The 26,285-nt window shown below is 39.6% G+C and overlaps 2 protein-coding genes across 2 annotated transcripts in view; one reads left to right on the top strand and one right to left on the bottom strand.

The window, feature by feature from the left end:
- The window catches only part of LOC137273898 (xylose isomerase-like), a 15,953-nt gene extending 15,129 nt beyond the window's left edge, over nucleotides 1–824 (top strand). The window contains exon 15 of the mRNA XM_067806796.1: nucleotides 68–824. Coding sequence (XP_067662897.1) covers nucleotides 68–151 — 84 coding nt within the window. The 3' untranslated portion in view covers nucleotides 152–824. The remainder of the gene's footprint in view (nucleotides 1–67) is intronic.
- LOC137273897 (uridine-cytidine kinase-like 1) lies at nucleotides 757–26,285 on the bottom strand. The gene is made up of 14 exons (XM_067806795.1): nucleotides 26,214–26,285; nucleotides 23,910–24,160; nucleotides 23,376–23,482; nucleotides 22,919–23,089; nucleotides 22,652–22,723; nucleotides 21,922–22,111; nucleotides 21,421–21,482; nucleotides 20,783–20,901; nucleotides 17,531–17,624; nucleotides 17,064–17,126; nucleotides 12,358–12,480; nucleotides 11,323–11,488; nucleotides 10,707–10,805; nucleotides 757–6,328 (listed from the first exon to the last, which is right to left on the bottom strand). Exons 1-14 carry the CDS (start codon nucleotides 26,270–26,272, stop codon nucleotides 6,267–6,269), a joined length of 1,638 nt encoding a protein of 545 aa, XP_067662896.1. The 5' UTR covers nucleotides 26,273–26,285; the 3' UTR covers nucleotides 757–6,266.

The raw sequence follows: 26,285 nt of genomic DNA, 5'->3' as shown, positions 1-26,285 counted from the left end.
CTTTCTGGAGAGATTTTTGTATCCAAAATAGCTAGTGTCATTTATTTGAATTCTATCTTCTTTACAGAAATACATCATTGAGAATGGTGAACCACAGCGTGTATCTGGCGAACAAGAACATTATGAAAGCATGCTGAATTACTTCATGTAGATGATAGTTCCATGCATGTCATCTTTCAAGATTGAACATGCAGTAAATGGATATGAAGCGTTTAACATTGGGAAATTTTGATGAAAAGAACATCCGACATCATAATAGAAGACACTTGTACAGGATATACCTGAAACATTCTCTTGCACATTACTTGAACTAGAGAGAATACTTATGTACTGGTTACAAAATCATCTTTTGTTACACAAGTGACCAGATTTAAGGAACTTGTGCAAGCATGTAACTGGTGTCCAAGAGAAACTATTTCAATAGTAGAAGTCTGTGATTGCTTCATACTACATTGCCCACAACCAGTCAACTGTCCTTCAGAAGGGTTTCCATGAAGCTTTTGTCATGTCTGTGTTTTGACTTAAATACCATGTTAACTTTGTCTTGCATTCCACAATGTATATTGCTTGCTAAGATTTTTTTCCAGTATGGATGTATAGTGCTAAGATTGTACGTTTCAGGTGGAAACATTCCTATATATCTTTCAAACACCTGTGTTTCGTTTTTACATGTTATTTGACCATTTGAACATCATACTATGAATCAGATGTTTTTGCAAAATGTACTCCAGAACAACCATTCAACAAAAACTGTACTTGTAATAATAGACTTTATTTCCTTTCATTCATCAGTGTAAGAATAAAATACAATATACAAGTCTGTTTCTGCTTTTGTCTCCTTCCTGAGAAGTTGACAGTGAAACAGACACAAAAGACAATATTCAGTTTCATATCGATACATTCCATCAACTAAACAAATGTTATGGTCATATAAACAAATGTCTGAAAATCAGTGATCAGCTCCAGCATGATATACTACCTGTACATACAACATAGGATGTTGGACAGCTAAGTGGCAATGCGAGCACATCCGCAACTATGACATCAACATGAAACAAAATTGGGTTCTCTTCATCCCAACATCAAGACCCTCTACAAAGGTTCCATTAAAATATAAATGTTACAATAACCAGGTTACACACAGAAACAAGAAATCTTGGTGTATATCCCCTTTGGGGCACAGAACATACTTTAATCCTATGGGTGGACTATTTCAGCCACCTACAGCATAAGTACTTTCAGTATTAGTCTCTAGAAATGATGCCATTGGTTTTCTTAGCCAGATATGTTGTTCATATACTGAGAAAGTCTTGTCAATCTTCCTCCCACTATTCCATAAGACTCATTGAGACTAGTCCCAAAACATTTTGGATAACTTGCTCAGAAAACGTTATCAGTAAACCGAAGGAGATTTAATGCGAAAATGAAGATCTAGATGTTGAGATGAATAGATTCTCCCTATAAAATATCACAACAATATCACCTATACTAGTTGACTTATTAACACTTGTACAACCTGCATGTCATAATTAAGGCTGTGTTCAGATGGACATGGAGACTGACTATCGCACTCAGTTCAAGGGCTGGAAGAACACTTTGGATTTGTCAAAACACATGTTGTTTATTGAGGTAATATGACTGCTATTATACAATTTCAGCTGAATGCCACTCGTGCTTACACATGAGATACTATGACACTTACCGACATTGATGAAATACATTCAACAGAGATCATTCTTCAACAGAGATCATTCTTCAATGTTTTTACTGAGTCCACACACAGGGACTGCCCTGGCTGGCATCCAAGCTTCATCATAGTGTCAAAGTATTTCATGTCAAGGTGATAAAACAAATACAAGGACATACAAAGTTTACATTTACACATACTAAGCTTTGTACACGATAACACATGTTGCCTTTCATCAGTTAACATCTACCAGTATATTTTCCCAGCCAAAGACTGACTTCATATTGTTTTTCACTATACCATCATTCATAACACTAAATATGACTCCATGTAATTATGGAAATGACCTCATAAACCAATTCATTAAACATACATACTACATAGTTAAATTCAAGCTGTGTAATTTATCAATACATTTTCAACAAGTTTGGTGCAGGATCCTAGTACATATTGAACATGTTTATCACTCCACATCACTCACACCAAGCAACCTTGTTTGAAAGTTTTTTTTGGGTATTCATACTAGAATGCTGAAATAAAATAATCTTAATAATGCTCCAGTCACTTTGTAAATGCAACATAACCTCACTTCATCCACAATTATTTCCAGTTACTAATCATACAAATACTTGTAAATGTCTCTGAAACTAGCAATGTTTATATTTAAGGAGTCAAGTTTGCAATGTTCATTGGTCAGGTTTATATAATGACTATCTTACTGAACTTTCATGGAAAGTCGTGCCAGTTGGTTATATCCATACTCTAAAAAATTATACACACACCACATTGATCAATACATCAAACTCAATGGAGCATCTTCCTGACAGAGATGTTGCAATTGCAAATTAAAAGAAAAGAAAAAAAAACCCAAAACATTGGTGAGATCATCTTTTTTTTACCTCTCTTCAACATGCATGAACATTTGTTTGGTGTCATATATATGTATTATATATTATAGATTCTGAATGCCAAGTCTGTAGTAAAGTTGAATATTCCTTTGAAATGCTGGGATGTTCATAAATGCAAAGATAATCGGTTTATCGGTCTGAGAACTCCAGCATCAAAGTTTACACATTATCACCACCTCCTAATAATCCTGGGAGTGCCAACTACCTCCACATCACTAGTGAATCCAAATCTCATAAAGCTGGTTGACATGAGGTGAAGATGTACTTTGGTAACACTAAAAGGAAGTTAAAGATGGTGTTTTCTAACAAATAGTGCTAACAAAAACTAGTAATTTTTAGACAAGTTCATAACATGCTAAACCAGTCCAATGTAAGGTTTGTACCATTAAAATTAATTGTACCATTAAAATGTGAAATTGCACCGGTGTGTTTTGAGATTCAATAGAAAACATTAAAAGTGGACACAACACCACTCATGAGTGATGGACAGAAAACTGTCCAGCATTGAGAAGTAATAGGTTTAAATTAAAACTGTGAAATGTTTCTTGGGCATCAGTGTGTCACTTTTATTTGTGTGCAAAACAATTTTTTATTGTCATTTAAAAACAAATTTGATTTTGCCATGTCCCGATTGTCCATTTGTCTACTATAAGATCGAGTGTCTGTAAGAACAAGTGTTACCGAATATACAACTCAACAACCAGTGCTAAATGTCCCTAGATGTATTTCTAAAAATCCTACCTACTCCAAATTTTAAAGAGGTTAACTTGGAACTGCAGCATTTCTTTATTTGGCCTTGATGAAGCAAGGGCACTGAAAGGGTTCTAAGGTGCCTGATTGCAAGTCAAAGGTTCACTGTATTTCTACATAGTGAAGAGACCAACAGCCCTTAAAATTACACTCCAAGACATTTATCAGTTAATACCCAGAGTCAGAAGCAGACATGGGAACACACATCTTCTAGTTCCTGCCCCATTCACAGCTTCTTCGTAAAGAACAAACTTATTAAAAAATGGATAGAAATCAGGAAATCAATGGACTTTACTAGCCACTAATATACTGCAGCGTATGTTTGAAAAATAGTGTACAGACACTGTGATAAAATTTCAAAGATGAGATTGCACAAGAATTATTACCGGCAAAAATTACCATATCATGTTAAATACTGAAAACAAGGCATTTTACTGATGCTTTTTCTCAAAAAGAACAAACAGTATATCATTAGAGACAGGTGCTTCTTGTCATCAGTGGGGTTCTGTTCTGTACACTCCATTGTTTACAAAGTAATAATGAAAGCACAGGATAAACCTACTGTTACAAGGAATAATATCAATATGAACAGTAAATGATGAGTACTTTTTGTGATAGTAAATCTGTTCAATGAAGTTGATTTATATGAGAGGCTCTTGATGTCAGCAAGCAACCTTGCATCATGATTTGAATAAGTGACAGAAATCAGTGTGAGTATCTAGAATGATAAGGCCAGTAGTACATGTATATATGACTTGGTGAGGATGAGCTGGCAAACTGTGAGCATGTACATGATGAAGATTTGGGATACAATGTCAAGTAGTACTATGACTCTCAACAAAATATAACATGAAGTGACAGTTTCAGTGATTTCTGATCATACAACAGGTTGTCTTATGTAGTGAACTGTCAATCACAAACGGAAACCTGAAACATTGTAAGGTAAATGGGGTAGGTCAATCAGATTAAAAGTGAATTCAGTCATGTGCCATTCAATCAAATATGTATTTCATTTCAAACGAGTTGTATGAAGAGAAGATAAAATTGTTGCACAGTGGCATGGAATATTGAAAATCTTTTGATCCCTTCAAAACATCCTGAGTATATAATGACATGGAAAAAGGAGATGACTGATAACAAATGACAATGAACAATATTCTAAGTTACAATATTCCTACAAAGTATAATCATTACAGACGGGTTGTGCTTAGCATGTATTTACTTTGGATCTTTTGTGAGAAAGATTCAGATCATCATAAAGAAGACTATGACCTACATCTTACAACAGAGCCTTAATGACCTATTTTACAATCTTTAAGCTCAATGATGATTAATTATTATAATGAAGAAAAATGCAAAAGCAAACAAGCACTCGCACCCTTTTCCACAATAAATAACTGTTGTAAATAAATGAAGTTATGAGCTTTCAGTTTTCAAAACTGAAAGATGGTTTGAATGAATATTGACTAACCTCACATGAGAAATTCTTCAGCTATTCACATAAACAAAACTGAAAGAACTTTCTTTTTGTGATATTCCTGTCATGAAATTGATTCCAGCTTCAAATCTGATATGGTACTGTAGAAAAACCCATGGCTTTACTTACAACAATAAGAAACTATCCCTCTCACTTACAGCATATGTACAAGTTTTGTGTCTTGTTTCACATTCATATCTTTCAACCATACAAAACGCACAAAGCAAACATCCTTCATCAAACCATTGTAACATAAAACAACATTTGCGTCCACTCCACATGCACAAAAGTACATATTTAAAACGAAGCAATAGATAACAATAAGCACATAAAAAACATTAGCGCAACAGAGTTAGTTGATATCATACAGCATTAATGCAAATGGTGAAAAAAACACTGATTGGCATAACTGTGATATTTTGCACAATAGCATTGACACCCTGTCTGTGGAATATTTTCCATGAAGATTATGATACACATATGTTCTCAAAGCCAGTTAGAGTAGATTGAAGGGGAGTGCCAAGATTCAGTTATATTCCTGTAATTGTTGGGAACACACAGAAACATGACAGCAGTATGCAAGTTATAAGAATAAGAATACATATAATGTGAAAACAGATTGCTTTCAATCACTTCAAGAGGATACAACTGCAACAAAGCGGAAAGATAAAGAAGGTTGAGCAACAATTTCTCGTGTATAGAAACCAGTTTCACAAGTATGTAAGGCATGAATATATCTACAAACAATACACAGAGTGAAAAAAGTGTGATTCCATTATGAAATTCAGAGAACCAGCAGCAGCAGTATTGCTGTTTTCAATTAATTAAAACATTGGAAGATTAAGTGATAAAATATCAGCATGAAAAGAGTAAATGTGACAAAAATATTAACAAAATTCAAGTTTCAAAAAAAAGAAAAAGAAAAAAAAGAAAAACTAGTGAAATTTGCATTTAATTGTTTCAACACATCTAATTCCCAAACAAAATGGTCTTTAAATGTTTTTAAAAATATATGTATTTTAAATATTTACAAATTTTGATTGCACAGTAATAAGGTAAGATTGCCATTGTTTGAAATGTTCAAGCTTAAGAACAAGAGCTTTAATGCTTAGACTACTGCAACTTGAAAAAGGTTTTCACGGACAGATCTCCATACCTACTTAATTAGTTTAATTCATGTTCAAAGCAGTTTGACATGCAGTGTTTACAGCCATACTCCCATCATTTGTATACCAACATTTACCTCTAATATGTCAAGTTGCCATGGTCACCACAGCCTCAACCATCGTCTCATGATTATCCAGTGCAATGTGATAGATAGGATTAGCTTAACTCGTCAAGGAGAAGGACTCTGCTGTTGTCTGAGCAGGAAACCTCTTGTTACTGACTGGCTAGTGTTCATGAGGCTGGTTCACAAACAGAATCAGTTTTGTCAACTGATTGGTCAGTTGTATTGTTCTGTGCTAAACACAAAGTCCGTACCAAAGTAACGGTCCCCAAAGTTTCCTGCAAACAAGAAAATAATGAAAATACATGGCTGCTAATTGGGATCAGAAAAGAATAGAAGAGTCAACAAATGTGGTATTGAAAGACACAGCCAATGCCAAATGCTTCTAACTCTACTGGCCAGTTTCTTTCAAGTAGATATATGGACTATGTAAGCGGTGCACACCGAGGCAAACTTTTTACAAAATTTGGGCTTCAGACTGGCTAAACACCTTTCACACCTTGCAGTGTGGTTTCATATTATTACTTTCTCAGTGTTCATGTCAATGCAGAAACTTGAAAATCTTAGCAAAAATAGTATATTTATATCCTTATCCTATTTTATGGTATGCACTCCTATCTCGTGATTCGACATGGTGTGGAAAGATGTAAACTTTTTCTCTCTAGGCATCTCTTGTCCATCCACCCAAGCACTCCATGCTACTCTCATTATAAGACAACTTCCCAACTCTCATGCAAAGCATGCAGCATCTATCACAAACTGCCCACATGACTATCTCTGAGTTATCATTCTATTTCTTGGAGCTACTGAATAATATCTAATTTGATCTGTGTAGAAGGGAGGATGGGCAGGAATCAATTGCATGAGATAGTATAAATATACAATTTATACCAAAATTTTCATCCAATCTCACAGTATGCACTTATCCCACGGTCGAATGGTGGGACGCAGATACCTGGTGTCTTGATAATGCAAACATTTGAACTGTGTAGCCTGGAAACAACTGTAGATAATGATGCACAATGGAGGTCTGTTACACATGCACGCAACTCTTATGCCTGTGACTAGTTCTCCTGAACTCCTTGGCTTACTGAACACAACTTCTCTCAGGGAGATAGGTGCTCCCGAGCAATGTGGTGTTAAGCCAAAACCTCCGAAGAAAGGACGCTCATTGAGAAAAATGTCACCCTGTAACTTAAAGACATAGACAATATTCAGACCAGCCCCTGCTTCATGAAGACCCCCACAGACACTGACCAGGGGCAGGTGAAAGAGGAGAACAACTCGGGAAACCCTGAGTTTTAAAGTTCAGTTAAGGAAAAACTGACCCTCACTCCTTCACATAAGCTTGAAATAAGGATGTACCCGGCAACTTTGGAGTTGAATTTGTGAGTGTCACACTTCACTGATGTAATTGCTCTGCGGAGTAGAGGATCGTGAGAGCAAACATTGAACACCTCTGCATCTTCATACTAATTATGTCTTAGGCCCATGCTTGGTGGCTGTCTTCCAGTGCCTTGGTATGGAAGCCAAGCGAAGTAGTTTTTAAACCCACAACTTGAGAGGAATGATTGAGATCTTGTTTAAATTTGTTCCATATATAGAGAGGAAGCAGTAACGTGCAAGCGGAACTGTCCCTCAGTGGCACTGCTGGCTCATGTAAGTTGGTGTGTTAGTCAGTCTAAGTAAACTTAGTCTCAGTGTATTTCGTTACACTCCATCACTGAGTCTAACAAAATCTAGTAGAAGGTCGCGTCAGGTAACCTTTGAGCGACCAATGACCGCCCAATCAAATGCCAGACGGTTAAATAGATTTAACCAATCAGACAACGGCTACTATTTAGGGATCGGAGAGACTCTCAAAATATTCAGGTCACTGACACAGATCTCTCCACAAACAAAACTCTGCATATAATACAGTTATTTGACCTGCAGTATATACGCTTTGGGGTTTCTGTTGACATGGTTACCAATTAGTTAATATTTCCGCAAGATGACATCCTTGAATATTGCCAAAAAACACTATTTTCAGCGACTGTTTACTCAATGATGTCATGGCCGTACGTACACTGTGTGCATCACCTGGACGCGAGTGTACGCTAAATAGCATTCAGAATCGTTCAGGTATGAAACCTTTTCAAGGTAAAAGGTTCAAAAGGTATGTGCGGATGTGCATTTTCGCGATTTGGTAAGCTATGTTCTGACTGGTCAATCTCGCAGGTAATGTGAAGAGAAACTTCTATCTGAAAATCAGAAACAAACTTCCGTGAGGGCAGTCAAGGAACAGCTGCTACGGAGAGCCATCATCAAGGTTAATGAATGGATCCTACGAATGGAGGAGGCAACCCTGCAAAGTGGAGGCTCACAGGACCACGCCACACATTCAGAAGGACAGAGTGGCTTGTCAAACTTCAGCTCTGAAAGCAGCTATCAAGGGTATGAAGGGGCCCTTTCGTTGCTATCGATGATCCTTAGAGGCAGCAATGTAGATATGTAAAGCCCTAACAGGACAGAGTACCAAATCTTCAGTATCATCAGGAGCAAAGATCGACACAAGTGGGAATGGGAAACATCCAGTCCAGTTGCCCCGGCAGTTGGTTGTTCATGATGAAGCCCCAGTGGAGACTCAGGAAAAAATCTTTGCGATGTTTCTCCCACTTGAACCACATGCGATTGACATCAAGCATGTGAGGCTCAAATATACAAGCAGCAGTAGCCAAGCTACCAGGAAAAAGAATGTCACTTCGCTCAAAGTCCCTGTCATCTAAAGGTATGTAATCTGTAGAACCACACGATGACAGGTTCCCAGGTTGGAAGTCTAAACTTGCTGGACTGGTCTATGAGTTGTAGGAGTTGTGCAACACTGAAAGAGTGTAACCATGTTAGTAGCCAAACCCCTGTAGATTAAAATTCTTCCACTATCGTCAAAGAAAGAATGGGTTGAAGTAAAATGAACTCAAGTGACAGCTGTGTTTACTTGAAGAGAATAGCCCTATGAGTAATCTCAGGAGATGTGCCAGACTGTAGATGAAGGATCTGAAAGTAGTACTGAGTTTGGCTCTGTCAGGCTTCTTAGGTAGACAAGCCACCTTCCCGCTGGTCAGGAAGTGCGCGAATAAAAAACAGCAGAATCTTGCTGGTGGTCAACAGCTTCTGTATAACACATGAACACCAGAAATGGGCTTCACACATTGTACCCATGTGGATATTCGAACTTCTTCTGAAGGGTTTAGAAGATGAATCAGTACCTTGGGATTGTTGGCCTGAAGGTACTGCTGTAACGGCTGAAGCTGCCCTCTGTATGTTAAGGCTTGAGCAGATGTCAGAAAAAAAAACGAGTAGCTCAGTGAGAATGAGATAGCACTGTTATCTTCACCCACCTGTTATCAAACAATGTATCGATGAAGTAGGGTCTCTGGATCGATGTAAGTGTTGATTCCACATTGTACAATTGCCACCCAAACTGACGGAGCAGTGTGCTGGTGAACTGCAGTTGGCAAAGAAGTACGAATGAATCCTGTACAGACTGGATGCAACCATCAACATAGCTTCGAGGGTGAATTAAAGCCTGAAGTTGACTTCTATAAGTGAAGGCTAGTGCTGAGGTAATGAGACCTAGTAACTCTTGCCACTGATCAGAGTTATCTATCCTTAGATAGGAACGTTGAAATTGTCAGTGCTGTCATGGTAACTTGACACTAATTTGCCAAATGAAGGTTATGGTCTGCTAGATGGAGTGATAAAGTTAGTAGATTCAATGCATGGTGACCGTCAATCTACTGAAACATTTACATAGTTCCTTGGGGAGATGAACTCAGTAAAATTGGCACCAGGGGCTCATGCAAGCGTAACTGCAGTAATCTCAAAACTGAGGGCTTGGGCGTAAGTCCTAGCATAAACGTCAAAACTCCTCAAGGATGAGATGTTTACATTTTCCGCACTGAGAATCCCACTTGCATTGACCAAGACAATCCATACACAGCACATGAGGATCAAAGTAAAAAAAAAACCCCTTTCATCTGATCAACCTTTCCCATTTTCTTGAGAGTAAGTAGACATGTCCACACTAGCGTGCGACAAGAAATAGAATGATGCTTCAGAGATAGTCAAGTGGGCAGTTTGTGATAGATGCTGCATGCTTTGCATTAGAGCTGGTAAGTTGTCTTATAATGAGAGTATCATGAAGTGCTTGGGTGGATGGACAAGACAGGCCTAGAGAGAAAAAAATATGTAGTCCAGATCTTCTGCCCATGAAATTTTCATTACAATCCTAAATAATTTTATACTTTCTTCTTGTCTTTTTTTTTTTGTGTGTGTATGTTGCTGTTTTAAGGTACTTTTTCAGATTAAGCAGATCAGAATCTATGCATCCAAAACATGTTTGTATTAATTTGTTGCATGAAAAATGCAGACTTTTTCTGCACAAATGTAAACTTATTCTATATCAATGTATTCACTTCTACCTCTTGATTCGACAATGTGGAATGATGTAATTTTATTTCCGCATGCACTCTTACAAAACCTACCGTGAACATTGCTTTCTATAATGCCAGTTTTAAGTGACCACACATGATAATGCCAGTGACCATGTCAACGTCTCCTTTAAATGCCTTACAGAAAACAACTTTTGTGTACTGATTTGGACTTGAAACTCACCAATGCCTGGCAAAATATGGAACTTTTCATTCACTTCCTTGTCAACAGCTGTTGTCACTATCTTCACTTTTGGGAATGCATAGGCAACGGAATGCACACCTGTAAAACATTCACATGTAGGTGTCTTATTTTTGTTGTTTCTTGCATTTCACCCCTGACAGAAATACTCAAGGTTAGTTCTACTCTGAAACTGACCAAACAATCACGTGATTGACATGATCAATATCCCATCCCACTAGACTGTGATGCTATGGAATCAACCAAGTCACTAAGCCCTCACTTGGGCTGCTTCCATCCCAGCTAAAGAGTTAGTCCTGTTAAAAGTTCTAATTGTAAATACACACTTTCAAACTGAAAGAATAGTGCTTTGGTGATGTTAGCTGGTTTATTTATTGATGTCAGGAAAATATAACTTTCTCTTGGCAAATGTCTTTCTGAAAGGATAATCTCCTGAACATAATAAACACTCACATTAAATGTCAAATTATATCATAACTATCCAAAACAAATTGTTGCAAAGAATGCACAAATCACAAAGAATACTTATAAAGTCAATGGACTAGTATACTCTCAGTTTCCATTCTCAGCTCTATGGGAAGTATAATCCTATACACACCTGACTGGGCCATTAGTAGGGAGCAAAGAGTAATGTTGTCTTCTTTCACATCATGGTCAAGTAATACCCGAATAGCCATCATGGCTGCTGCACCCGTGGCAACAGTGGCATCCATTAACATGATGTAATGGTCCTTGATGTCCTTGGGAAGTCGCAGGTAATGTAACTAGAACACCACGGACAAAGAATGTAATCATTGATAAAGGAAAATAAACACACCTTCAAGCTCAAATAATACTCCTGGCCCAAATGGTTGCACATGACTAGTTTTCTCATGATCAGACTTTCCATCATGTTCATGCCACTGGAATTATTTAAAGGTGGTGAAAGGCCAACAAGAAGACAGTCATCAATATCCTCCTCCAACGATAATACATTCTTCATGAATTATGTCTACAAGTTATGATTATGCCAAATGTTTCGCTGTGTGTATAGAAAAGTCGAAGGAGAGTAATGAAAGGTTTTCAAAGTTCTCCTCCTGAGTAGAGCACAACGACCAATTTCTGTCCAAGTCAAACTTACTGCCATGGAAACACCAAAATATTTTAATCAGAATACAAAAATTACCAAAATGCACCAATACAGCAGTAGACCAAGCTGTGTACCAAGTTTGGTGAAGAAATAGGGAATGGTTTTGCTTGTTGTGTTGTTGTAATGCTTACATCATTGCAACGAATACAACTACCATCTTGATACAGGCCTTCCTCTGAATTTAAGGGGGAGAAGCAGTTTTGGAATCCAAATTTTGCACTATTTCACAATTCTTTCTCCATTTTGACTGCATTGGGGCATATAATTTAAAACCGACATAAATCCATGCACATATACTCTAAGCTGTCAAATGCGTTTACATCACTGATGGAGCATCAGACAAAGCATTAACTATTACTTTAAAGCATTTACTGAGACCTTTGTTGATGTACACAGCAATATTCAAGCTACATGTCCCCAACAGTCATACCAATGATTGGTGTTGTGAATAACGTCAATGTTGTGAAGGTTTGATGTATAATTGACGTAACACCAGTTGCTTACCTCAGGTTCCCCTGTGTCCATGTTTGTCTGAATGAGTATCTTCCCTATGTTGACCTCCTTGCACACTTCACATAGGGCTGGCTCCATTGTTTCACCTGCTCGCAGGATGGACACGCCAGACACCTGTTTGTCATCATTACTTTCATTACTTTCAAAAGACGAGAGTTATCTTTCCTTGCCAAAGTACTCAATGGCTGCTGCAAATGGATTCAATTTCAAACATTCATTCCTTCAGAGACAATAAACAGTCCTCATCATGAATATTGTCTGGTTCCCATTTGCACATTAAGTCAGCCACTAGAATCTGTCCATGCTAGCACTGAGATGAACTTACAATTGTGCTATTGTGCACATATATGTGAACTTATGAATAGCTCTTAGTAACATGTTATTGCATTCATTATTGCATTCATAACACCATAAAATTCGAACAAACCTGTAGAGGTTGCAGATTCTTTGAATAGAGTCCTCCTTGGGGTACTTATAAGTATTTAAATGTTCTTTAAATTCTCGCGACAGTTGTAACTATATTTTTTCAATAAAATATATACAAAACAAAAAACATCGTTTTTGTCTTGTGAGACCACCCCTACAGGGCCCCTGGCCCCGTGACAGCCAAGAGCAGGTAACTCTTCAGACTATAGCCTCCAGCAAAACACTTCCGTTCTTTAAGCAGTACAGACAGAATGTGGGGAGGTGGGTGGCCTTACCCCAAGGAGGACTCTATTCAAAGAATCTGCAACCTCTACAGGTTTGTTAGATTCTTTTTCATAGAGATCCTCCTTGGGGTACTTATAAGCATAAGACAGACTCCAAAAGACTGATCTTAGGGAGAGGCATTCTGTCTGCTCATAAACCTGACATAAGATGATAACCTTTATTACATTTACTGAAAGTAACAAGGAATCAAACTTACCTGGTCACGTGACCTACTATGCCTTGCGGCGGGGGTGCGGACCAGGGCCAGGCTATTACACGGTCTAACCCTACATTTCTATAAGAAAGTCGTAGGGTGCTTATAAAAAATGCCCTCCCCCCCCCCCCCCCCCCCCCCCCCCGGGAGTCGAGACAGGCGACCGATATATCAGGGTCCATTCTCGTGCACTGGCCAAGGTGCTAGGGAAGACCTGAAACAGTCTAGACCGGTAAAGCAAAAAATACCACCACCATAATAGAGCCCACCACCGGGATAAAAGATGGAAAGTATACAGTAAGACACCACCACCAGTCTACTTGTTGCAGCTACAATGTCAAATGATCGTTCGTCAAATGATCGTTCGTCAAATGATCGTTCGTCAAATGCAAGGGTAGCTCAATCGGCTAGGGCACTCGTGCCCTGCCCACTGGTGAGAACTGACTGGCCAAACCGAGCACGCTCGCTTGACAGTCTGTCTAACTGGTAATGACGGATGAACGTGCTCGGTCGGCTCCAAATTTGATATAAGCCTTAAGGGTCTTACGGACATCTAAGACGTGAGCACGTCGAAGAGAGGTACCGGGCGGCGAAGGCTGCGTGAAAGCGGGAAGCTCAATAGGCGCCGTAACGTGAAAGGTGCTATCTCTCTTAGGACGGTAAGTATCTGGCAATCGAATGCTCACTCTGTCTTTGTGAAACACCGTTAATTCAGGGTTGGCGGACATAGCGTGTATGTCGCCTACCCGCCTGCCAGAGGTTACCGCCACAAGAAAAGCAGTCTTCCATGTCAACAGCTGGAGGGACAGAGCCAACAGGTTGTGAAAAAGAGGACCGGACAGCCAATCAAGAACGACTGGCAAGTCCCACAGGGGACTAATCCGCCGGACAGACGGACGGATTCTGTCCACGCCTGCAAGAAAGCGCTGAACTAGAGGGTGCTGCCCCAATAATGCACCATCGACAGGAATGTGGAAGGCAGAGATTGCCGTGGAGTAACCTCTAACTGTAGAAGCGGCCAGACCGGCTTCCAGTTTAGATTGCAGGAACTCCAACACAGATACTAGATCTGCAGAAAAGGGATCGAGAATCCCCCTGTCGACACACCAGCGCGCATAACAGGCCCATCTATCCTCATATTGAACGTTCGTCGAATCCCTCCGCGAAGCCAGAATTGTGTCTGCAACTGGTTGTCCGGCTTCCCTTTGCTCCGAAAAGGCTGCTGTTGCTGCGACTGCTGCAACGCAGGCCCCTTGCCTTTGCCTTTCGCCCTCTTGCTACGTTTGTGCTGCAGTGGAGCAGTCCACTTAGCACTTTCCTTCGCCGGCGCCGAAGGGTAAGCTGAAGCAAGAGTGGGAGGCCGTTGGCGAGACGAGGAGGGTTGCTCTAACAAGGGCTTAGAGTCCTTGAAAGTGCTAACAGCCTCTGCGGCCTCCCGCACAACCTGTAATGCCCCAGGGAAGAGGGAAGATCCCAACCTGTAGGGCAGAGCCAGGAGTGCCTGTTGGGTAGCGGGAGAGTACCTGGCTACGGATAGCCATAGCCGACGCAACCCCATGACGGCCCCCATCATCTGGCTGGCACAGCACCTGATGCTGTCTCTCGCCAGATGAGAGTGCACGTCCGTAAGCTGCCGACCCAACATTGCCGACGGAGAGTCGTCAGCAGTGCTCCCATGATCCAGCAGCTGCCCCTGCAAAGCAGAAAGGTAAGCTGAATGGACCACTACTCTCAGCTGCTGGGCAGCACACCTATATTGCTCCTCGAAGGAACGATAGGCGGACCTTAGCACTGGAGCGGTCGTGGAGAAGGGCGGCAGCCGCCGGCCCTGCCTGGCCGAGGCCAAGGAAGAGGAGGAGGACCCCCCCAGGGTGACCGAGGCGTACACACACTCGTCCACCACTGGCGGTTCGAATAGCGAATCCTCATCCAGTTGATACCGGCGGCTAATCTCCGGGAGATCAAAGCGCGACCGGGTACCCGAAAGGAGCGGATTCACTACCTCCCCGACCAGCAATGGGAGCAGACGCTCCATCTCCTCACGCTCCTCGGACAGGGAACCTTCACCGTAAAGCGAACCTGTCGAGGGCGCTACCGAGACGGAACTCGCAGGAGCAGAGAGACTAAGAAGGGCCGAGCCGCTAGGTTCGCCCCTGCCAGAGCCCGAACTAGGTCGTCTGGGCAACTGGGGCAACCCCCCACCGGAGGGTGACCCGAGAGCCCACGAAACGGATAGGATGTCGATGCCCCAGCGGCTGGGCAGCACTAGGCTGCCTGCCCACCGTGGCACTAGGCGCGCTGACTGAGGTCAAGCCGCCGACACCGGCGTCGTTGCCCCACTTGCCCCACGGGACAACCTGGGGTCGACTGCCCTAGGCACATCCGCCTGAACGCCCGAAGCGCAGGACGGCTGCCCAGAGGGAGGAGCGTTCTCCGAGCCTAAGCCCGGGCCGCGGCCTCCCTCCACTGAACCACCATGGCCGCTCAGTGAAGATCGGGCGTCCAGTTCCTTTTGGAAACCGGACAGCGCCGAATCTATCATTGATTGTACCGAAGACATCTGTTGCTGAAACAAGGCATTAATTGAATCAACAGAGATTAATGGTGCTTGCGAAGTAGGGGTAGGTGCTGAGGATACAACCGACCCCTCCGAAGAAGAGGCTGCGCCTTTCTTTTTGTGGGATCGCTTAGATGGAGGGTCCTGAGCCCAGATATCCCCCCCCCCCCCGCCTTCAGTCGGTTGGAATAGAACAAGAAGTCCGCGTGTCTAGACTTTCTGGTCTGAGGGGTAAACCCCGCGCACACATCACAAGACTGATCGTCGTGATGACATTCCACTAGGCATCTTAGACACACATCATGCAGGTCTGGGGGGATGGTCATGCAGGAATGGAGGATTTGCATGTTGAGCAGGATTTAAACTGCAAGGCAACAAATAACTTCCTAGTGTTGCATAATAAACAACAATAAAACAAGACACGCATGGGCGCAAAGCTAAAACTAAAACTACGTACATAGTTAAGGTAAAAGCTAAGTGCCACGACACCATAGTTTACGACATATTTTATAAAAAATAGTAGTAAATAAGGAGATAACAAGAATAAAGAACATAAAAGCATAGCTACACAAGCTTACTTTTTTTAAAAAAGACAGCCATAAAACTAAAAAGTTTTGGCGGGAAAAAAGGTTTGCCTTCCACCATTACGCTAACCACGTGGCTACCAACAGGGATGGCAAAAGTTACAACAGTTTGACAAGTAAACTGTAAAAAATGATTCCTAATGCGCCCATGCGTCTAATAAAGAAACCATACATACAGTTTGAGCCTCTGAGGTACTCATCTTAGTACTTGTCTTTGTCTTGTAGCAAGAAACTCTGAGAACGCTGAAGCACGTCTGCATAGGCGAGCGACAGAAAAGGAAGTGTTTTGCTGGAGGCTATAGTCTGAAGAGTTACCTGCTCTTGGTTGTCACGGGGCCAGGGGCCCTGTAGGGGTGGTCTCACAAGACAAAAACGATGTTTTTTGTTTTGTATATATTTTATTGAAAAAATATAGTTACAACTGTCGCGAGAATTTAAAGAACATTTAAATGCTTATAAGTACCCCAAGGAGGATCTCTATGAAAAAGAATGAAACATTGACTAACACTAGCTTCACATACTCTAAATCCCTAACAGAAAAGATGTTTGAAATAAATTAGCCCAATTTCTACCTCTTCTCTTTTACGACAAAATTCTTGCATTACATACAATCATGCTAGAATCATAAACTGAGAGATGCTTAATCACTTACCTTGACAGCACTCAGTCTCTTCCCTTCATACAGTCCTCCTTGAGTTGTTTCAACTTTAACAGTCTACAATTACAAAGCAGTGAGTGAGTCAGTGAGGTTAGTTTTACGTGGCACTTAGTAATATTCCAGCTATATGGCGGCGGTCTGTAAATAATCAAGCCTGGACCAGACAATCCAGTGATCAACAACATGAGCATCAGTGTCATGACATGTGTCAACCAAGTCAGTGAGTCTGACCACCTGATCCCGTTGGTCGCCTCTTATGACAAGCATAGTCGCTTTTTATGGCAAGCATGGGTTGCTGAAGGCCTATTCTACCCCGGGACCTTCACAGGTCCATTTACAAAGCAAAGACCATACTTAATATCAGACCAATATATATTATGTTAATGACTGGAAATCATGACTCACTTTATACTGCTTAAGAATATTGGAAGTTCAATGAAAGTCAACCATAGACAACTTACTTTGAATGGTAACATTGACATGGCAAACTCAAACAGCAGTCGCATTAGCCTCTTGGAATAAAAAATAAACTCATCACGGGGTGTCTCTTTGTTCCTGAAATAAGCAGAAGACCAACAGCTACTACACATTGTCTGTCAGTACATACTTACTACAAGTGAACCTGTGCATGCAGTCTGTCTCCATCTTTACTTTAGGATTGTTGTTTAATGCTCTTCTCAATGATATTTAGCTATGTAATGGCAGTCTGTAAATCAATGACTGAAGACCAAACATCACTAACATCTGTCTAAGCAGTTGAAACACAATTAAATACATCAGCTGCATCACCAAAATCTGTCCAGCACTGATGCAGGTCTATACACAGCAATATTCAAGCTGCTTAAAGGTCACATATACTCTAATAGGGTATAAACGCAAAATCACTTGCTGACATCGTTATAAATGAAACCCTGTCATTAAAATTGCTCATTTCGATCTTTAATTACCTTAAATCGACCTTTTTGTCAACAGTGCAAAATTCTCAGCCGCAAACGAAATTTCAACCAAAAAGAGCGGCACGTCTCCATGACGTAATAGTGGGTATAGAAATGAGGGTCTGTGCAGTATTCATCTACATTTCAGGGGTTGAACTATTTCGTTTACAGGTTTGTACAAACCTGAAATCATGAAAACTGTTCAGAAAAATGAAAGCTTTATGTTCTCACAATCTACTATCATTTAGTTTTGTCTCCTGCTTTGCCTAGTTTTCGAGTTACAACCCTTGTTTTCATAGACGATTCTGTCAAAATCACTTGGTGTCGCTAGGTTGTAATCCGTGTTAGGTGGTATAAACCTACACATTATTTGTCATCATTCACTTGATGCTCAGTTAATGAATTTATAACAGGTATAATTAGTGGTAGCGCCACTTAGATTACCCGACAAAGGCCCCCATTTGGCATTTCTTTTGTCTAGATCGATCAAAGGATTAACCGATAACACGCTCATTGATTAATTAATTTTATGGGGATTTACATGGGGGATTTGTCAAAAGGTAGTGTTTATGTATGTACATTTACTAATGTATACTGAATACACTCTGTCGTGTCTGTGTCTATGTAAAACAACGCCCTTCTTTCAAAGGATTAACCGCCAATACAGTGATTGATTGCTCATTATTGGCTAACTAAATAACTTTTAAAAAGAATGACACACATTATGCAATTAGTTGCCATGTGTGCTATCCTGGGTAACAAATGAAACTATACAGCAATGTGAAAAACCTGAAACGATACATCACGTTTTCGTATATTAGACTGTTAAAAGACACATCACTTGGGATATCTGCAGATGAATTACATATCATTTTTTTTTTTGTGGATATTGATGCATACATTCCTCGAAGAAGGTATTAGCCTGACATTGCTCCTATAACTTTAATTTCAATATTTGCATTTTTGTTTTTAATACGTTGTTGTAGCTTTCAGCAGAATCATTGTTTTCGTCGTTAAGTGTAATGATGCAGACGACACACAGTGTAATGATGCAGACGACACACAGCAGAATCATTGTTTTCGTCGTTAAGTGTAATGATGCAGACGACACACACTAGGGCGTGGGTGCAAATTATGATTCATATAGGAAAACTATGAAATGTCTACACATTACATTCCTGTTATACATTCGCAGATCGCTTCTTTTTATTAAGTTTCAAAATGCATACAAGTATGATTATAAAGTAATAAGGATTATGAGACCAAATATAATCACATATATTGACAAGTGTCTACATACTGGTGAGTGAACGTTACAAACCAAGTAAATTTAGCAAGTGAAGAAATTTATCGCGCAGTATTTTCACTTCAACCCCGACCTCGCTTAGGTTATGTTACAGGTTGTGTCATGCAAACTTCTTTTGGAAATGATTCAAATACATATTTATGTAGTTTTGATTTTCTAACTTGATGAGAACAAACCATACATAATCTCATTAATTCAAATGGATTTGACTTAACGATTTTCAAAAATGGCGGCGCCCGGTCTTGGGATGAATGCTATTTAAGTTTGTTTTCACTGACTTACAAAAGGACAATTACTTACTACTGGTAGTAAAATATGTATTTTATTGATCGACATTAGGATTTTACATGACACTGCTTATAACATAACAATTTCACTCTTGGAAGTGAGGTGGAGGTCAATATAACATTGCTTGAATATAAATATCACTTGGACCCCCACCTTGCTTCCTTGGAAGAAGTCCTTATGTTAAAAGCTATGTCATGCAAAATCCTTTTGGCCATGATTCAAATGCATATTTAACCATCAGTAAAAAGTAGTTTTGCTTTTTCTAACTTGAAGAGAACAAATCATAATCTCAGTAATTCTAACGGACTTTAGCCCGTGACTTCACGATATTTCAAAAATGGCGGCGCCCTGTCTGATAATGAATGCTATTTAAGTTTGTTTCCACCGACTTACATTTTCTTGATGGACATTAGGATTTTACAAGACATTGCTTATAATATAACAATTTCACTCTTGGAATCGGTCAATATAAGGGATCAATATAATATTACTTACGATAATATTGTCACTTCGACCACAACCTCGTTTCCGAGGAAGAAAGCGTTATATCCATGCAAAATATGTTTGGTCAGCAATGTGTAGTAAGCAGTCTTGATTTTATAAACTCGATGAAACTTGAACTCCATTTTCTATCCTGGAAGCGTGGTAGGGGGCGAACCATCCGATTTAGCATATACCACAGGCTTCCACAAAGGTCACTTTGCACACACTAACAACCAATTTAAGAACAAACTACGGAGTCTGGTGAAAATCTCTGCATAGTGACATTATCACCCAACCCCAAGGACCAATTGACGGGAACACAACAATTCGGCATGTCTTTGGTGACGTCGAGAAATCAGCAAAATGACAAGCTTCCTACACATTTTCTATACATTTAATTGGAAACAGTTCCTTCTATGATGTCACTGTAGGGCTCTGGCGACAGAGTTATGTAACCTGTCTGCAGTTTCGTTTGCAACGTTTAAGCGCTTGGTATTAATTAACCACAAGTTTGTTTTAAAAGAAAATGGTGTTTCGTGTATGACTAACCAAAAGTCTTTCATATGCAGTGATAAAAAGAGTACCAAAAAATTGAGTTTAGTGGTCCTTTAAGGGAGATGACTCAACTTCATCCAATTTCCACATGTGAAACTGAGAACATCTTACCATGATACTAACCATGTTAATTGCAAATGGTCTACCTTATAAATGTGTGAAGACCATGGACTTGTGGGGTCTTATCTAGGACAAACAGAGTACTGGGCATCGGTAGTCCATTGGTGGCTGATGATGCCAGCTTTGACCGCAGTTTGAAGCCTCTCTGAGAACAGGAAACAGTACAATCAATTACAGTCAGTAACTCTAAACTTTCAAGTACGATGTGACACTGAATAGTTACATCATCCATGCAGAGAATACTTCACAGGTTTTATACCTATTTGAGAAATTAGCATTGTGACCTCATAACTGTAACCATTATCACATCACATGTCCAGTGGTATTAGATTAGTGTATCACTGCTGAAAAAATATTACACTGCAGTATCTTCCACAGGTGTGCAATAAATTCCAATCTGTAGTGTCTATTCAAAGGTGCAGGAGGAATGTTATGTACACAATCCTGGAAAGTACAGGTGATGCTTAGCTGAATCATCCTTCTTGTTGCAGCTACAACAGGGGATAAAATAGTCACTGGCTCTTAAATCCTGCAAGTGAATGCTTAATGAAAGAACTTTCAATGGTTATATCCTTTTCATCACTGGGATTCAATAATCATTCAGGGGAATCTTGGAAACCTTTTCTAATTGTTGCAGTCATATTTAATCACTGACAATACTCACGTTAAGAAGTTGGGTGTGTATGTGCAACACAATAAGATTGATAGCGACGTCATTTTCCCCACCTGTGAAGAGATCAAACAGTGCTACAATATATGACTTTTATTTCACCAATATTTCACTTAAATGATGTACTGACTTTGCAAAGGGGGAAAGGGAAAAATAATCTCCACTTACTTTGTAGAAAAATCTTAGGGGCCATTCACTTGAGTAAAACTTACGAAAATCATCAAACACTCCCCACCCACTCCACCCATAAATCAAGTATAGATAAATCCCTGTATACAGACATTGAGCTGACAAGACCCTGCTTGATCCCCATAATGCCACAAAAAGATCAAGTACTATCTTTAAAAGTCTTCCTATGTGATATTGGGGATCAAACAGAATATTATACAACATGACCTCTTTGGAATACTGAGGACTCCACTAGAAATTATCAGAAAATATACACAGCATTTAAGGAAACATCTAGTTACTAAATTCCCCAAATAAGCAGCATACCTCTTGGAACTATGATGTCAGCAGAACTCATTGTAGGTTCAATGTAGTGCTCAAATGCTGGTTTGACAAACTTGTTATACTGGTGCAACACCCCTTCCAAGTCACGACCACGTTCTGTAATGTCTCGTTTGAGTCGCCTAGCAAGACGGATATCTGAATCTGTGTCCACAAAGACCTTCATGTCCATCAACTGAAGCAGAGACACAGCCATGTTTAAGTTTTGAAATGAACAATAACAATATAAGAATATCTTGTTTCACTGCAACTCTATTCTGCTGACCTGAGCATCCTCATCTTTTTGTCACCATCATATTTATCTTGGCTAGCGCAAAAATATCCCCGCTGTGGCATGGATTAACAATAACCTATATCCTGTTTATAAGCATTTCCAAAACATTTCCACTAAAGTCCCTCAAGTGTACATCTCAAATTATTGCTTTGACTACTATAAGATGACAAATGTTATCTCTAAAAAAACATTTTGTTTCTTCAAACTGCCAATAAATAAAGATAAGTTTAATGACTGAAACCAGGTGAGTGAGTGAGTGAGTGAGTGAGTGAGTGAGTGAGTGAGTGAGTGAGTGAGTGAGTGAGTGAGTGAGTGAGTGAGTGAGTGAGTGAGTGAGTGAGTGATGCTTAACACCGCATCAGCAATGTTGCAGCTATTTGCGACAAGTAGCCAGGGTGTATAATGCTAAAATGCAGAAATACATACAATGAATGACATTACCTTAAGAAGCTCTTTGCTGACAAAGGACATGATGCCCTCAAAAATCACCACATTAGCACCATAAATTGTTTTCTGAAAAGAACACAGTGAGAACAATTTCAGTTTCAGACACTAATATAGTCGTAACAGAAATTATGGTAGCAATAGGTTGGCAATTTAAAAATTGTTAAAAGGACTGACAACCTTGGCTGTGTATAGAAAGCACAGTGAAGAAGCTTTCATTGCAACCTTGTTCATAGTTGTGTCTTTAAGCATACAATTACTAACCATGTGTGTTTCCCGACTGTGGGTATTGAAGTTATAAATGGGAACTTCAACATTTTTCCCATCCTTCAGTCTCCTCAAGGTTTCAATAAGCAGTTCAAAGTCAAAGGCATCAGGGTGATCAAAATTGTACTCATTCACTGCAGCTTTTTCATGTTGTTCTTTGTTTAGCACCTGCAACAATTGTCAATTTGTAGGTATGCATCTGCAAATAAAAACCTCTCACAAATAAAATATACAGTGTACTACTAAAGATTTCACTTAACAAAAGAAGGGATTCAAGTTTAAGGAGGGATATTTCCATTTTGTTTAACTTCTAATCATGCTAATGGGAGATACTTCACAGATTTCCTTGATCATGTAGATGGTGGGACTGTCTGATCAGGATTCAGATGAACACTTTTATCAATCTTGTATTAATGTTAACTAACAGAACAATCACAAAGTTGATTCTGTTTACCTTGTAGAAAGAGTCCATGCTGAGTAAACTGACCCAGGGAACATCTAGGGCTTCAATTATCTTCCTGGCAACTGTTGTTTTACCAGAGGCACTACCACCACAAATACCTGACATGAGAAGTTACCAGTTCATACACACATACAAACAAAGGATGTTCAAAATAGTGTCTATGATCCAGTCATAGACTGGTTAGATGCTTTCAATGTGATTTACATATTCCTCGCATTGAACAAATACAGTCAAATCTTGTTAATCCAACCCCTGTTTACTTGATAATTTTGTTGGCAACAAATTGAATACTCAAAATTTAGCCTCATTTATTTAGTCTGACATCCTCACTGATCTGACAATTTGCTGTGCAACGTACAATGTCAGATAAACAAGACTTGACTGTACAATTTTTTATGCATATGCCAAAGCATAACATTCTTGAATACTACATTGATCGGTAAAGTCCAAAACCATTCATGATAGTATTGACAGATGTAAACCTTATAGCTGCTGTCACATATATTAATATTAACTCTCACTCACCTATGACAAAAGCCTCTTTCAGCTGACCCTGAAAATTGTACCATGGCGGTCTTCCTGATGTGTACAATGTACGACCAGCAGTGTGCACTACTCTGTTACTAGACTTATTACTGCTGCTTGGTGCTCTACTCTTCTTCTTTCCTGGGGTAAGTTTGGAGGGACTTTTAGGTACTTTTGTTGGGGATCGAGGTGCAGGCACATGTTTGTCATCGTCTGGGCTATCTGGACGAAATGCATCCTCACCACTACCACTGAAGAACATAAATTATTCTGATATGACCATGTTAACACATGTGATCAAACTTTTGTACCTTTCATAATCATCAACCAATTTCAGCACGAACAACAGTGTCACAATCATCATGTCATACTTATTCACACTACAGATTATGCCATGTGGCAGGCTACAGTTATCAGAGTTGATCTCAAATTCATGTACTGGAGTGTACCAGTAACCCTTCTGTGTGAAGAATCTTCCATGCTGACTTGACAATGTTGGATAGACCCTGTTAGAGTCTTAGACCCAAGGTGCCTTAATTCTCTGGACTGGAAGTCTAACCCTTAGTCATGCCAGGATCCAGTTATCATGGTTTTGAGTGAGAAGAAGTCAAAAAATGAACCTAAGTTTGTCATCACAATACCAACGTGTACATGCTTAGCCACTGTTGCACAAACTTGACCACTGAAGAAATACTTAGGACCTGCACTACTTTGGGTTTTACTCACATGTAGGACATGCTATGATATCCACTGTATAAACTGCCATCATGTTTTCTATGTCTGACATAATCAAATGTTAATATTTTTCTCACAACTCTTCCTACCTCATTAAGGAGGTAACAAGTTAGTCTATCATACAGACCCTGAAACAAATATATCTCCGAAGCCCATATAAGTCTAGAGTATATGGTAAGGGTAGATTTCCAGTTTCATTTCTGAAAATGAAGAACACCTTTGGGTTCCCTTTCATTTAACGTTAAAATTATTTTTATGAACAATTTTTTTTCCTGTGAAAAGACTAGATGTTAGTCTAGTAACAGGGAAAACTAGTGCAATACCCATTATCAATTTTGTACCCATTGTGTTATAACATGCTTTGGTTATCAGGTTATGTATCACTTTGGTGGTATCATAATCAGACTGGAAAGAGTTTTCTATCATACAAGTACTCTAATATTTTTACCTAGTTAAACACTACGTACAGTCGAATATACCAAGTGGCTCACTCAATAGTGAAAAATTTCTGAGTCCCATCATTGGATTCAAATGATAGACCTTCTGATCCAAAGTCAGACACCTTACCCACATAACTAAATAGTTATCAGCAAGATGACAAAGTAATGATCAAGGCAAATTCTCAAGCACAGTTATTTGTGTTATGTCTGAAAAATCTGTGAAATGATACTCCCTGTGACTTGAGGGAAAATGATTCTATCGTGTCAATCTGGATACAGAACTACATGCACGGACATGAATGAAATTGAACAGGACTGGGTAATGTCCACAAACATAGATAGATCTCCTTAACAAAACACAAAAAAACAGATCATTTGCATACACCTTGTATGATGTTCAATGCACATGCCACAAACTCAACTAAATATGCAAAACTGCACTGAGCTGTGTCCATATCAGTTTCCATCTTACTTTTTCATTTATAATATAGATGTGTATTACCCAATACATGGAAAAACTACATAAGGTTGTTTTCCTTTCAGAAAATTCGGCAAGATTAACATTATAACAACGAGCATTTTAAAATGAAAACATACACACGTATACATGGTATATGAGAAAATATATTGCATACATATTATTCATTGCTATTATTATTCAAATAACAAAGTACTGTCAGTCTGGAGGTGGGTGAGACACTTATTTATTCTGCATCCTGTCACTTATAAATTGATGTGTTGCCACTGATGGAAGCCAAACAGATTAAGCGGGGTGCCAAAACGTCGATGACAGCGTACTATGCTGTCATCGACGTTCTGGCGAACAGCTTAGCACAAAGATTTGACAGATGTGATTAAAACCGTCCGTACACAGATCGACATCATTTATTTTCCATCAACACAAGGCCTCCTTTCACAAGTACACAGTTAAGTAACAGTCTCAGCCGAATGCGCAAACAAAGCATATTATATTCAGGGCAATGTGCCAAAACATATCTCAGCATGGATATCACGTGGCATCTAGCGTTATTCCGGTAATCGTAACGTTTATGACAGGTAATACTTGGCAGAAATTCGAACAAGCTATCCATATTTCCAAATCGTTATAAGCGGTCACAAAAGTCCAAACCTGTCAGATGCTGAACTCGCCGAACTTGGAGGATCAAATTTAAAAGCTGCGTCCGACATTGCTTTTTGTTTT

Source organism: Haliotis asinina, chromosome 2, assembly GCF_037392515.1.
Source record: "Haliotis asinina isolate JCU_RB_2024 chromosome 2, JCU_Hal_asi_v2, whole genome shotgun sequence".
Classification (NCBI taxonomy): Eukaryota; Metazoa; Mollusca; class Gastropoda; order Lepetellida; family Haliotidae; genus Haliotis; species Haliotis asinina.
Note: the sequence above shows the minus strand (reverse complement) of the source record. Positions and strands in the feature narration are given on the sequence as shown.

Bases quoted from the DNA above. Each gene is read 5' to 3' on its own strand.
- LOC137273897 (XM_067806795.1), bottom strand. From the start codon at position 26,272: ATGTCGGACGCAGCTTTTAAATTTGATCCTCCAAGTTCGGCGAGTTCA. The intron at 21,483-21,921 runs GTATGCTGCTTA...ATCTCTTCACAG, and splicing joins TGACATCATAGTTCCAAGAG to GTGGGGAAAATGACGTCGCT. The intron at 10,806-11,322 runs GTGTGTATAGGA...AATGTTTTACAG, and splicing joins CCTACTAATGGCCCAGTCAG to GTGTGCATTCCGTTGCCTAT.